Source organism: Diceros bicornis, chromosome 14, assembly GCF_020826845.1.
Source record: "Diceros bicornis minor isolate mBicDic1 chromosome 14, mDicBic1.mat.cur, whole genome shotgun sequence".
In the NCBI taxonomy this organism is placed as follows: Eukaryota; Metazoa; Chordata; class Mammalia; order Perissodactyla; family Rhinocerotidae; genus Diceros; species Diceros bicornis.
The window spans coordinates 7,625,489-7,639,601 of record NC_080753.1 but is presented as its reverse complement, the minus strand read 5'-3'; the positions used below and the strand labels follow the sequence as shown (position 1 = coordinate 7,639,601).

Genomic DNA, 14,113 nt, shown 5'->3' with positions numbered 1-14,113 from the left:
ACCCCAGGAAATGTATGGTTATGCAACAGTTCAGTCAGGGAAACGGAATAACTTTAGAAGTGCAAGTGGATGAAGTTATAGAAGTTGTAGTTTACAGAAGTGGTTTATTTTGGTGTCTTCTGTTAGGTCGAATGGCACCACCTGTAGATGATCTTTCTCCAAAAAAAGTGAAGGTTGTTGTTGGAGTATCTCGTAAACATTCAGACAATGAAGCAGAAAGTATAGCAGATGCATTGTCCTCAACCTCAAATATTTTGGCTTCTGAATTTTTTGAAGAGGAGAAACAAGAGTCTCCGAAGTCCACCTTCTCGCCTACTCCACGGTAATTTTCTCATATAATTTCTGTAATCATCAGTATAGATCTTTGCCAAATTATAGTTGGGGGTCTTCAAAAACAGAAAAGTGATGTATTTCTTAGGAACCTTTCTTTTGGGAAAGTAACTGTATCTTCCTATACTCTAAAAACTAATTGAGATAAAAAGAATGATTCTAAAAGTTAATTTAGAAATTTCAGTGTGTGGGTACTTGACTTTAAAATTCCCTTTAATTATGTTAGTCCCAAGAGGCAGGAGATGGGTCATTAAAGAAAAATTGCTTGCACTTCTCTGGACCTTAGTCTGCCTAAGCCAATCAAGAGGGATGACTTTGTAAAACATGACCATATAAATGTGAAAATAATTTTATAAAGTGAAAATATAAGCTCTAATCAATAGCCTTTATAAAATAGAAATAATTGATTACTAAGTAGAAAATGCATTTATCCATGAGCATATCTGTAGGCTGAAAACATTTTAATGTCATTTTTTAGTCCAGAGATGCCTGGAACCGTGGAAGTTGAGTCTACCTTCCTGGCTCGATTGAACTTCATCTGGAAAGGGTTCATTAACATGCCTTCTGTGGCAAAATTTGTTACCAAAGCCTACCCAGTGTCTGGCTCCCCCGAGTACTTGACAGAGGTACTGTGAACTTGTCTGCCCTTCTGTGCCCGGATTGACAGATGTGTTTCTGAAAGCAGTAAGCAAGGAAACAAAATAATAAAATAATCAAAATATTTCACTTTCGTTCATAATAAAAAATATTTATCAACAATGATCCTTAAACCATTCAATTAATGGAATTATGAATTCAGAAATAGAGTTTTAGAACTGTAGAAAACTGTGCTCCAAAAAGTATTAAATCCACATCCCCTATACTCATTCCAAGATGTAACTTCAGCATGTCAGAGAATTAAAAATTGAGAAGTCTGCGTAGATATCTAAGTTTTTCTTTAGATATAGATTTACATATAAAATTGACGTATTTACAGCCTCCAGTGTTAGCCTGTCAGGAAGATTTCCCATTGTTAGCGAGTCTTCTGATTCCCTGCTGCTGTGTTTCCCAGCTTCGTGACTGAAGTTCTCACCTGCCTGTTTCTGTGAATGAGATGCAGACCGTGGCTGAAACTCGACGGCTAGTTGATGGTCTCATGGGACCAGTGACAGTAGTTGCTTTAAGTGGTGCCCTTGGTTGGTTTTATACCTGAGGGAGTAGGAAGACACTGTTATGCAGTATGTATGGAAAATAAGCAGCTGTAGTATTATCACATTATGGTAAATGAGAAAGTATGACATTTTGGAACTATTTTGAAGAAAGTTTGTATTTTTTTGTGTTTAGGCAGAAGGAAATACATACTGTATTTTTGTTAAGATTATATTTGCTGTTAATTATGTTCATATCTAACATTAACCTTTTCCATTCATTCTCAGTCTGCTGACCATAAAGGTGAAAGTTTTTTAAAAAACTCTTTTCAGTATTTCAAAAAGTGTAAATTATGTATATGCCTGTTCTATTTAAGGCTACCCGAAACTTTACTTTTCTTTGTTTTAGGCTGAAGTTAGTTTAACTAACTGTGATGTTGCTTATTTAATGTCGATCAGCTTATTTGCTTAGCAGTTGTGTTTTTGATTAGTAAACAACCTAATTATTACTTTTACATATAGTTTGGCAAATAATATTTCAGAAATGTTGACTTTGTAGGAGAAAAATTAAATGGACCCATGATGCTCTTCTTTTTGAACACATCTGTTTAGAAATTTAGTCTTTGATTAGTCCATGGTAAAGATAACTCTTCTTTTAAATGGAGAATTAAGTCCTGAACTATGGAACCCTTTTGATTTTTAAACAAAACTATTATTCTCTCTTCTGAGCCAGTTTCTATGTGGTTGCTTTCTGGAACTCCACCTCTGTTTTCTGCTTATTTTTAGTTTGATTTGGATTAAAATCCCAAATAAAATACTTGAAGCAATTAATAATTTAAATAAACTTAATTGAATTTAATATCAATTAATTATGCTTTTTATGATTTTTTCAGTTTCTTGGAAAAAATAGAAACATTCTGATTAAAGTTTTTAAGTATTTTTAATTGCACAGTTCTTGATTTTATGGATAGTCATCTGTTTTCATAAAGATTGTACCTTTTTAAAAAAGTGAACCTTGCATTATTACCATATTATTCTCTTCTGGATAAAAATACACTCTATAATTCAACTCAATAACATCTGAAATCCAGCTGTTAGTGATTAAGGCATACCCTGCCCACTGCCAGCAAAAGAAAAACGAGAGGAGAAGGGGGAACGGCAGTCTCCCGGATGTCCTGAAACCTGTGGTGTTCCTGGATTGTCAGTGTGGCGTGCGTGCCTCTCCTCCTTTCCTGGGCTGTCTCTCCACCAGGAGCTGACATGGCCTGAGTCTCTCTTGACTGTCCTCTGGGCATCCACCTCAGGCACTTGGAGCTGACACTGGAGGTGAAGCCTCAGTGCTGTCCCTGTATTCTGTTCTGTTCTCTGATGCATTTCGTAGTCTTTTTATTTACTTGTTTTTTATTGCCATTTCAAATGAGTCTTAGAGCTAAGTTTGTATGAGGTATGAATATTATGATAAAGATATCCTGTGTACATTGACTACCTTCATCTTTTACCACAGGATCTACCAGATAGTATTCAGGTAGGAGGCAGGATATCGCCACAGACAGTTTGGGATTATGTGGAAAAAATTAAAGCGTCAGGAACCAAGGTAAGGAAGCATGGGAGCATACGTGAAAAGTAACCCCTGAGAGTTCTTATGCAAGGTCCCTGGGGAGGAGCCCTGCAAATTCCAGATCTGCAGGAGATGCCAACAGAACTGAGCTAAAGCTATTTGTACCGCTCAAAACAGCCCAGCTTTCATTTTGTGGGTTTTTTCCTTCTGGTGTGCTTTCTCAGTGACTTCTGTCAGTGTTTTGGAAGAGTTTTAGAGTAGGTTTTGAGATATGTCCTGGGATTTCGCCTATTTTGGGTTATAGACATTTGGTTTAGTTAGGACATTGGCTCAGGTGCTACAACAGAGACCCCAGAATATAGTGGCTCAAAGAATACAGAAGGTTGTTTTTCTGTTGTGGTCGTTCAGGATGGTCAGGCGGCTCTGGTTCTACAGGACCATTCAGGGACCAGCCTCCTTCTGTCTCATTTTTTGCTGTTTCCAAGACTGCCGCCTTTATCAGTCAAACGTGGTCCAAGCTGACTTATCAGCACCAAGTGGGAAAAAATGAAGAATGCCTGTCCCGTTGTTAGAAAAGCCAGACCTAGAATTGCAGTTGTTTCTCTTCCGTTGGCAAGGATATGGTCACATAGGCTTCCTTATACAGCTACGCAGGAGGCTGGGAAGCGCAGTTGGTGGATGGCCATGTGCCCGGGTAGAAGGTAAGGGCTTATCCTCGTAGGAGGAGAAAAGGAGGAGAGGAGGTGCTGGGAGATGGTAGCCTCTATCACAGGAATATTTCTCTCTTTCTTTTCTCTCTCTTTTCTATCATTTCTTTAACTCATAGAACAGTACTACACAGGAAAACTTAATCATTAGAAGAAATCATTTTTCCCTCCAAAGATGAGAGTACCTAGCATGTTTATAGACATTCAAAAAATGAATCTTAAGGGAACATTAATTTTTTATCTCTTTCTTAAGATTAGGAGTCTCTAGTGATTAGAAGTAATCCAAAATGGATGTTCTTAAGCTGAAAAGAATTTTTTTTTCTGATATAGATTTTAAAATTTAAACGGATACAGTGTTAGAATACAAATAAACTTTGAAGTACTATTCAAAAAGTTACTATATTTCTTTGCTGTCACTTTCTCATGACAGCAAAAGTCGTGGGCAAGTATTAGGAGGTATTATTCTTGGACATTTTGGGAATCACTCTTGATCTACCTGTATGTTACTGCTGAATGCCTTATAATATACCTCTGTCTTGAACAGACTGAGGCACTGTAATATTTGTTACCTCTAAGAGAGGACAGTTTAGATGGCAGACATTTGTAAAAGGTGGAGCTGTAGTTCAGCTCATTCACATGTTTTCTCCAGGATCTTGCATCGCTTTAGGCTTTGCAACAGATCTGGCTCTCCCCATTTGGACTGTATACCTTCATGAAAAAGCATCCATTTTTTTTGCACTACCAAATTAGTACCAAATTGGTAGTCTTTTCTATGTGAAACAAAGCCAAGAACCCAGAGGCAAGCAATAAGTTCCTAAGTCAAATGATTTTACAAAATTGATGGCCTATGTCTATTTGAGGTCTTTTCACCCATCCCCCTTTATTCCTAAATTTGGACCCTGTAAGTTGGATTATCAGTGGATTTGTGCGTTTGTGTCTATGTGTACAGGATAAGGGTGGTGGTGGTAGCTCCTGTTAATTTGCAGTGTGCTGAAAACACAGGCAGTTCTCTCTGGAGGTTATAACATTGGAAATGAGGATATAATAAAGATATCAAAAGACTTGGGTTTAAATGTCTTCTCTGCCACTGACAAGTGTGTCACCTTGAACAAATTGATTACCTTGGGACTCAATTTCTTATGGAACACCTTCAGATAAAACAAATCCATCAGTGGATCAGCAAAGATCTTTTCCTAAGAGCTGTTTCCTTTTAGTATTCTTATCAGCATTTAAGTGGGTAAACCATGCTACTTGTTAACCATCATTATGAAATTCAATAGATTATTAGTAATTGAGAAATCGTATTTAAAACCAAGCTGTTGTTTGGGTTATCATTTTAAACAACCGTTTGTTATTTTCTTCAATAGGAAATTTGCGTGGTTCGCTTCACACCCGTAACTGAAGAAGATCAAATTTCTTATACTTTGCTGTTTGCATACTTCAGCAGCAGAAAGCGCTATGGAGTAGCTGCTAACAACATGAAGCAGGTTAAAGATATGTACCTTATTCCTTTGGGTGCTGCAGATAAAATTCCACACCCTCTTGTGCCTTTTGATGGACCTGGTAGGTATACATTATAATAATAGAGTGTGAATAAAATGAAGTGGGAGGTGGGACCAGAGGGAAAAAACGGATCCTGCTGTCTTTCTTGGGGTCCAGCCCTCTAGAGCTGACTTGACAGGGACAGGCACCCAGTTAATAGGCTAGAATAAGCTAGATTATACCCTTTTAAGGAAATTTTTACCCTTTACTGTAATGATTGAAAGTGACTACTAATCGATGTCCTTGGTTTTATACAGGGCTTGAGCTGCATAGACCTAATCTGTTGTTGGGCTTGATTATTCGTCAGAAACTGAAGAGGCAGCATAGCGCTAGTGCCGGTCACACCGCCGAGACTCCTGAGGGCGTACCGATGGCATTGCCGCCTGATAAGAAAAGCAAAATAGAAGTTTCCACAGAGGAGGCCCCAGAGGAAGAAAATGACTTTTTTAATTCTTTTACAACTGTATTACACAAGCAGAGAAATAAGCCTCAGCAAACTCTTCCAGAAGACCTTCCAGCAGTAATTGAACCTTTAGTGGAGGTAACCAAACAGGAGCCACCAAAGCCTTTAAGATTCCTTCCTGGGGTGTTGATTGGCTGGGAGAATCAGCCTTCTGCTCTGGAATTAGCAAACAAACCTCTTCCAGTGGACGATATACTTCAGAGCCTTTTGGGCACTACTGGTCAGGTATATGAACAGGCTCAGTCAGTGACAGAACAAAACACTCTTAAAGAAATTCCGTTTATAAATGAGCAAACCAACCCGAAAGCAGAGAAAATAGATAAAGTGGAAGTCACTGATGGTGAAGCCAAGGAGGTAAAGGTTAAAGTAGATAATCTTTCAGAACCTGCAGGTGATTCAGTGGTAGCAGGAGAAGAAACATCGGTAATGGGGTCCTCTTCCCTTTCTCCTGGACCTTTGACAAATCTTAGTCTCAGAGGTAAACCACCAGATGTTTCTACAGAAGCATTCTTAACAAACTTATCAATTCACTCAAAACAAGAGGAAGCTGTGGAGAGTAAAGAGAGAACATTAAAAAGACAGCTGGTACCAGATCAAGAGAATAATTTGCAAGATAATCGGACTTCAAACACTAGTTCTCCATGCAGGTCTAATGTAGGAAAAGGAAACACAGATGGTAACGTGAGTTGCAGTGAAAACCTTGTTGCTAATACGACAAGGTCCCCACAGTTTATAAACCTGAAAAGGGATCCGAGGCAAGCAGCAGGACGAAGTCAGCAGATAACGGCTTCAGAAAGCAAAGACGGAGACAGTTGCCGGAATGAAGAAAAACACACCCTGCCTGGTCTGTCACACAAGGAGCACTTAACAGAACAAGTCAATGTAGAGGAAAAGTTGTCTTCTGTAGAGAAAAGCTCATGTGTTCAGCAGAGTGATAATTCAGGGGTTGCACAAAACTCGCCGTCAGTAGAAAACATACACACTTCTCAAACAGAACAAGCAAAACCCTTACAGGAGGAGATTTTAATGCAAAATATTGAAACTGTCCACCCGTTTCGAAGAGGATCAGCAACAGCAGCATCTCATTTTGAAGTTGGAAACGCATGTCAATCAGAATTTCCTTCTAAAAGCATCAACTTTACTTCCAGAAGCACCAGCCCCAGAACAAGTGCAAACTTTTCCCCCATGAGGCCACAACAGCCCAACCTTCAGCATCTCAAGTCTGGCCCCTCTGGATTTCCATTCCCAGGGCCCCCTCAGCTCCCCCCGCAAAGCATGTTTGGATTCCCACCACATCTGCCACCCCCATTACTCCCCCCTCCAGGCTTTGGCTTTGCTCAGAACCCCATGGTTCCCTGGCCACCTGTTGTTCATCTGGCAGGCCAGCCGCAGCGTATGATGGGTCCCCTTGCACAAGCATCAAGGTATATAGGCCCACAAAATTTTTACCAGGTTAAAGACATTCGGAGACCAGAAAGGCGCCATAGTGACCCTTGGGGTAGGCAAGACCAACAGCAACTGGATAGGCCATTTAGTAGGGGTAAAGGGGATCGCCAGAGATTTTATAGTGATTCACACCACTTGAAAAGAGAACGACATGAAAAGGAATGGGAGCAAGAATCTGAAAGGCATAGACGCAGAGACAGAACCCAAGACAAGGACAGAGACAGGAAAAGCAGGGAGGAAGGGCACAAAGATAAAGAGAGGGCCCGGCCGTCACATGGGGATCGAGGAGCAGATGGGAAAACGAGCAGAGATGGCAGGAGTGTAGACAAGAAACCAGATAAACCTAAAAGTGAAGACCATGAAAAGGACAAAGAACGAGAGAAAAGTAAACATAGAGACGGAGAAAAGGACAGAGATAGGTACCACAAAGATAGGGACCACACCGACAGAGCAAAGAGCAAAAGGTAAAGTTTGCAGGCTGCTTCAAGATTGCATTTAAACAACTGTTAAATGTCGTATCTTACAAACTTTATGATTGCCTGCTAGGATTGTGCCATCTTTTAAATTTTTAATATTGGTGGTTTGCAGAATAATAAATTCTGTGTGTTGGTGCAGAGTGCTCTGTGCCAGTGCTCATCATCCCTTCTTCACACCACTGTCCCTAGTTATAGGAATTTAATATTTTTAAAAGTTTTACATTGCTGTATATTCAAAGATTTGTTTTATTAATATGCAATAAAGGCTTAGAAATTTTAGTTTTATTTCTTAATTGGTAAATATAGTTAACTACGGAATATATTTACTGCCTCTAGTGAATGTCCTTTATATACTGACTAATTTGCGAGTAATGTGTGCTCTGTAAGTTTGTTTTAAATTGCACTGTTTTTAAAGAAACTGTAGAGGAGCAACAAAAAGCCAAGCAACTTCATAATCAGATTATATTAATCATTTAGTTGACCAATTTTTGACCAAGAATCAGAAACCCAAGGAGTACATTGATTGCTTTAGTCTGCACTCATTGAAGGCATCTATCACCATGTACTACAGCTTTGTGGTAGGCCATTATTTTCCTTTACCTTTTTGGCTCTTCAGAAACTTGAATACTTAAGCTTGTACATGATCTTGTGTTTTGCTATCCTTTTTACTGTAAAATGTAAATATTTTAAGGGATATTTTGATTCTAAATATGATAAAAGAATTTCTCACCTATTTTGTGTGTGATTTGAAATTCAGTAGTAAAAGAATTTCTTCTTTAAAACTTTAATTACTGTCAGACATTTTTCTTCTCTTACTCAGCCAAGAATATACAGGCATGGCTATCTCTTGTCAGGCATTAGATGAAGAGAAAAATGTTTTCTCTGTCTTAGATTATAGGCTATTGAGATAAGTTGTGTAGTTCTGGAAGAGGCTAGAATTGAGAACTACCACTGAAAAACGGTGCAGGTATAACCCACTTTGTAGGTGTTTCTGAAAACTGATGCACCATCAAAATTTGGTACGCTGACTAATCATTGTAAGACCACAGAACTTTCATTTAAGAAAAATGAGTTGTGAATCTTTTTATAAAATGTGTAATTAACCCTCATTTGTTTTGAAGGTAAATCTACAATTTCATTCTCTAGTTTTGCTTGACATAGAAAGCACATGGAGGCTATTGTTAATCCCAATCTAAATTTATTTATGTCCTAAACGACGTACTGTATTGATTGCTGTAATTTAAAACAATAGCTACCAAATGATGCTAACACTTGAGACCAAAAAGAGAGAAAAACCAGTATTTTTACTTAACCTATATTAATGAAGAAAAATATGTGACTTCACAAAATTAAGATAAAATTTGTTTTCCTAAAAAGTCTAAAGACTAGAGTTAAAAATAGGTTTTGAAACTAAATCAGCCTTGCTATTCTCACTGGAGAGAAAAGGAGCAGAAATTCAAAGCCGCACATTTCGTCTAATTTGCAACAAGTTGAAACCCTTTTTTTGTCATTCGTATCCTCTGAAATTTATCATCGTAAAAGTCTGAAACAGAGGACTTGTATTTAAATAAAAGTTTGTTTAATTTTGGTCTACTTTTCTTTTGGAAATTAACTTATTAGAAAACAAGTCAGTCTGCAAACAAACAGAACCTAAGGTCAGTCGTCTTTTGCACCATTATGAAGACATTGTCATGGTTTTACCAAAAAACCCACCTCAAATCAAAACAACTTAGCTTTTGATTTCAAATATATATGTGGTAAGTCTGCTGTCACTGACTTCTCTGGTGGGGAGTTCATCAGACTCCAGATTTCTTTTGCAGGGTACAAGAACAATGGGTTAACCATGGAAGAAAGCCTCTGTCAGTTTTTGATTACCTCTGAGGCAACGGTTTCTTACACCTACTATTGTTAACGCTTACTTCAAAATTCTTTCTTCGTATTTCATTGGATCTTGATACATCCTGTATAGACCCCTGTTAGTGATGACCGTCTCCTGGGATTACAAGGCTACTGAATGTGGGAACCAGGTCTCCTAACCCCGGTTGACTGAGATATTGTGGAGAGCAGGTATGGGCTTATTGACTGAGGTTCTAACTTGTGAGGACAGAAAGGGAAAAAGAAATTTTCAATGAGCAGTAGATCTAAAGTCCTTCTCAGTCCTTAAGTCTCACCTACAACCAGCTTCACACAAACTCGTGAGTTATATGAAGTTCATCTTTCAGTTTCTCTTGTTTTAAGGAAAACTTGCTGTTTAAAAACAGTTTGACGCTTTTTAACATTTAGAACCATCTTAAGATAGTTTATACATTCCTCTACTAAGTAAAATGTACCCGGGATCTCAGCACCTATAAAGTTCCCCCCTTGTAATCTTCGTGGCAGTAAGAAAGCCCAGGAACCCTCTGTGTGTTGAACTTCGTGTCGAGTGCTTTTTGTAAACCTTGGTCAGCCTGAAAGGTGAAGACTTAGGGCTAAGAAAACTGGTATTTAGAAAAGTTGAAAAACTTGCCCAAGGTTAGACTACTGTTGTCAGAGCTGGAATTCTAGCTCAGTTATACTTTTCTCCACAGTCCCGATGCGGGCAGTTGTGCTCTGACAGTTGAGAACAGAAGAGAGGACAAAAGCCTGATGGTTACATATCTCTTGCACAGCCCTTTCTCTCCCCATTCCACCAGCCTGTCTGAAACCCTTTCCTGAGCAGCCCAACTCCTCAGAATGGGCAGCAGGACAACCCAAACCCTGTGGGTTCTCTGTACAGATTTGTGAAGTATGTATTCATTTCAAATCCTAATTCTCTAGTCCTCTTTTATTAGTTTTCTATTGTTACTGTGACAAATTATTACAAACTTAGTGGCTTAAAAGCACACAAATTTATCATCTCACACTTCTGTAGATCAGAAGTCTGATGCAGATCTCAATGGGTTAAGATCAGGGTGTCAGAAGGATGGATTCCTTTTCTGGAGGCGTTAGGGGGGAATCCATTTCCTTGCCTTCCCCAGCTCTTGAGGCCACCCACTTTCCTTGCCTCGTGGTCCCTTCCTCCATCTTCAAAGCCAACAAGGTGGGGCGGAGTCTCTCATGGTGCTGTTTCTGACCCTCCCTTCTGAGTCCTCTTCTGCTTTTAAGGATCCTTGTGATGACATTGGGCCCACCCGGATAAGCCAGGATAATCTTCCTATTTTAAGGTCCACTAATTAGCAACCTAAATGCCATCTGTGACCTCAATTCCCCTTTGCCATGAAACCTAACATTGACAGGTTCCGGGGATTGGGATGTGGACAACTTTGGGGGGGCCGTTATTCTACTTGCTACAGCTCTTAACTTGCTAGTTGTAGCTTAGTTGTGAGTGAACTAATAAATCTTAAGTTTTTGGAGTTATAAAACATCTAAGGCCATAGTAAATACATTTAAATGTGAAGAAAAAAAATAACAATAGAGAAGAAAATGGAGTGACAGGTTAAACCACGTGGATATTAATGTGCGTGTGGGTTAACATAAAGCTACTTGTTAGGGGCCGCCCCGTGGCTTAGCAGTTAAGTGCATGAGCTCTGCTACTGGCTGCCCGGGTTCGGATCCCGGGCGCACACCGACGCCCCGCTTCTCCGCCCATGCTGAGGCCGCGTCCCACATACAGCAACTAGAAGGATGTGCAGCTATGACATAAACTATGTACTGGGGCTTTGGGGGGCGGCGGGGGGAAGGAGGATTGGCAATAGATGTTAGCTCAGAGCTGGTCTTCCTCAGCAAAAGAGGAGGATTAGCATGGCTGTTAGCTCAGGGCTGATCTTCCTCACACAAAAAAAATGTTAACTGGTAAATTTATGATCAGCTCTTAGTTTTTACTAGTAGCTATTTTTAGAGAAGAGTATGAATCAAGTGGATGGATTATGAGAGCTTGCTAATGAATCAGATCTTATTAAAGCAAATAGTTTACTTAATTTTAACATTTGAATATACCAGTTGCACTATTCCCATCTCCTCAGATCCCTCTAAAACAGTGGTCAGGTTACCACTTACTAATGACTACAAAGGGCAATATCCATACTAAGCATTTGACTTTTGTCTCGCAAAGCAAATCACGAATAAAATTGGTTACTGCTTTTAAAAAGGTGCCACTCTTGATTCTTTGATTCCTATGTCATAAAGAATTTCAGTAATTCATGTATAGAGCAAGAGCGTACGTGAATGGGTGAGTTGAAAAACAAATACTAGGTCGATAGCTAGAAGGGTCTTGAAAACACAAGTGCACTGTTTTTCATCTTATGAAAACAAGTCATTGGGGGAAATCTCAGCATAGGTAAGGAAAAGGTGAGTCCAATATACCTCCCGATATCCCCAAATACCTTTACTTTTTCTGTGACGTATGGATATACACGTATGCTTTTTCTGTGTGTATGGATATATGCATATATATATCTGCCCAAGCTGTCTTTTAAAAACACTCCTTATTGTAAGAGAATACTGTTTCCCCCAAACTGATGGTGTTTTGTAGGAACTTACTCTTTAGAAGGAATCTTTAAGAAGGTAAGTCTTATTGCCATCCCTTGGATTAGGTATTCCACCTTACTTTAAAAAAAGTTCTCATGCTTACATTCAACAGTTCGTTTCAGAAGCATCCTAACATGTATAGTAAAATTATCTTCGAGGTCTTTCTGTATCAGTTATTTTTATTTGTGCTGGATAAGCGCATCACCATCACCATCACTAGAATAGCAAAAATGAATAATGTTGATAATTCACCACAAGAAATTTTGGATTTTCAGGTAAAAAAAAATGTTTTCACCATGTTGGCTTATAGGAGAATCTCTAGGTAGCAGTTTTCAGTTTTCATGTATTTTGTGCCTGTTCTGCAGGCATTTGCCAGGTTCTTGGAATTCCATGGTGAGCACTGCCATTAGCCTCCAACTTCGTGGAGCTTGCAGTGTAGCGTAGACGACAACTGCAGTGTAGCGTAGACGACAACTGCAGTGTAGACTTGCAGCTGTGAGAAGCAGCTTTTGAAAGCAACAATTCGCAAACTTTTTGTTTTCAGGACCTTGTCACGCTCTTAAATATTATTGAGAGCCCTAAAGAGCTTTTGTTTTTGTGTGTTGTATCTATCATTATTTAGCATATTAGAAATTAAAATGTTACAAATTTTAAAATTATTTGTTATGGAAATAACTTCCAAACTAAATCACTTGAGTAAGAAGAGTGTCGTTTTCGTTTTTGTGCATCTCCACTGTCTAACTGAAGACAGCTAGGTTCTCTTATCTGCTTCTGCAGTGTTTGCAGTGTGTCATTTTGATTGAAATACATGAAAAAAATCTGACTTCACACGGGTTTGTTGTTGGGAAGGTAAGTGCTCTGTGTATCCCCTGAGAAGATCTGGGGCCCCCAGGGGTCTTCAGACTACACTTAGGGAAGCGCTGCTTTGAGGGAAGGCCCACTGTCTTGTGAGAGAACCTGTGGCCCACTGTGATGGGGTGGGGTTCAGTTTCCTTGAAGCTTTTGTAACCTTCCCTTGAACAGCTTTCTTGCCTTGATACATAAAATGTGTATCTTTAAAAGTTAGATTTGACTATCAGCTATCAAAAGGAATTTCTTTAGAGCAGTTTTTCGTACCACCTCAATATCTCCAAAGTTAAATGAAATGGTATGGACTAAAGCAAATTTAGGTCAAAGTTTTCAGCAAATATTGGATGGAGTTGTCTTGCATGGTTTCTGTTAAAAACCAAAAAACCTTTGAATCAGTGTACAGACATTTTGCAATTCTACCTTACATTATATTTTGCTCACATACTTTCCTCGTGCTAATAGGAATAGTACATCTGGGGGCAATTTGTGTCCCATCGAATGGTGCCAGAGTTCTTAACTTTGGTTCTAGGGCCTTCCAAAGAATGTAGCTTTCTGATTGCAATGGAGTGGCAAAAATAAGGCAAAAAAAGGAAGAAATCTTTGAAGTTTTTCAAATGATAAATTGCTTACCTAATTTCTTTATATAGACTGGAATCTGCACAAGCAGATTTTGCTTATTAATCGCATTGAGAAGTTAGCTGTGCGTCAGTCCTCTTGCTTGTAAAGTTTTTCTCCATTTAATAATTACATATTTTTCCTTTTTTTTTTTTTTTTTTTTTTTTTTTTTTTTTGGTGAGGAGATCAGCCCTGAGCTAACATCCACCAATCCTCCTCTTTTTTTTTTTTTTTGCTGAGGAAGACGGCCCTGGGCTAACATCGGTGCCTATCTTCCTCCACTTTATATGGGACGCCGCCACAGCATGGCTTACCAAGCAGTACTTCGGTGCGCGCCCGGGATCCGAACCAGCGAACCCCGGGCCGCCGCAGCGGAGCGCGCGCACTTAACCGCTTGCGCCACCGGGCCGGCCCCTACATATTTTTCCTTTTAAACTTTACATGCTGCTTATTACCAAGATTTTTTTTTGTCCACATAGTCCTATTCTGCTTATTAGTGCTTTGTGTCAGTCTTG

General features: G+C 39.2%; 1 protein-coding gene across 4 annotated transcripts in view; it reads left to right on the top strand.

Moving 5' to 3' along the window:
- The window catches only part of PHF3 (PHD finger protein 3), a 104,387-nt gene extending 96,005 nt beyond the window's left edge, over positions 1–8,382 (top strand). For all 4 annotated transcript variants that reach the window (XM_058554081.1, XM_058554078.1, XM_058554082.1 and 1 more), the window contains 5 exons: positions 127–322; positions 809–956; positions 2,962–3,051; positions 5,090–5,285; positions 5,522–8,382. In XM_058554081.1, coding sequence (XP_058410064.1) covers positions 127–322; positions 809–956; positions 2,962–3,051; positions 5,090–5,285; positions 5,522–7,641 — 2,750 coding nt within the window. In that variant the 3' untranslated portion in view covers positions 7,642–8,382. The remainder of the gene's footprint in view (positions 1–126; positions 323–808; positions 957–2,961; positions 3,052–5,089; positions 5,286–5,521) is intronic.
- The last annotated feature ends 5,731 nt before the right edge of the window (positions 8,383–14,113 follow it).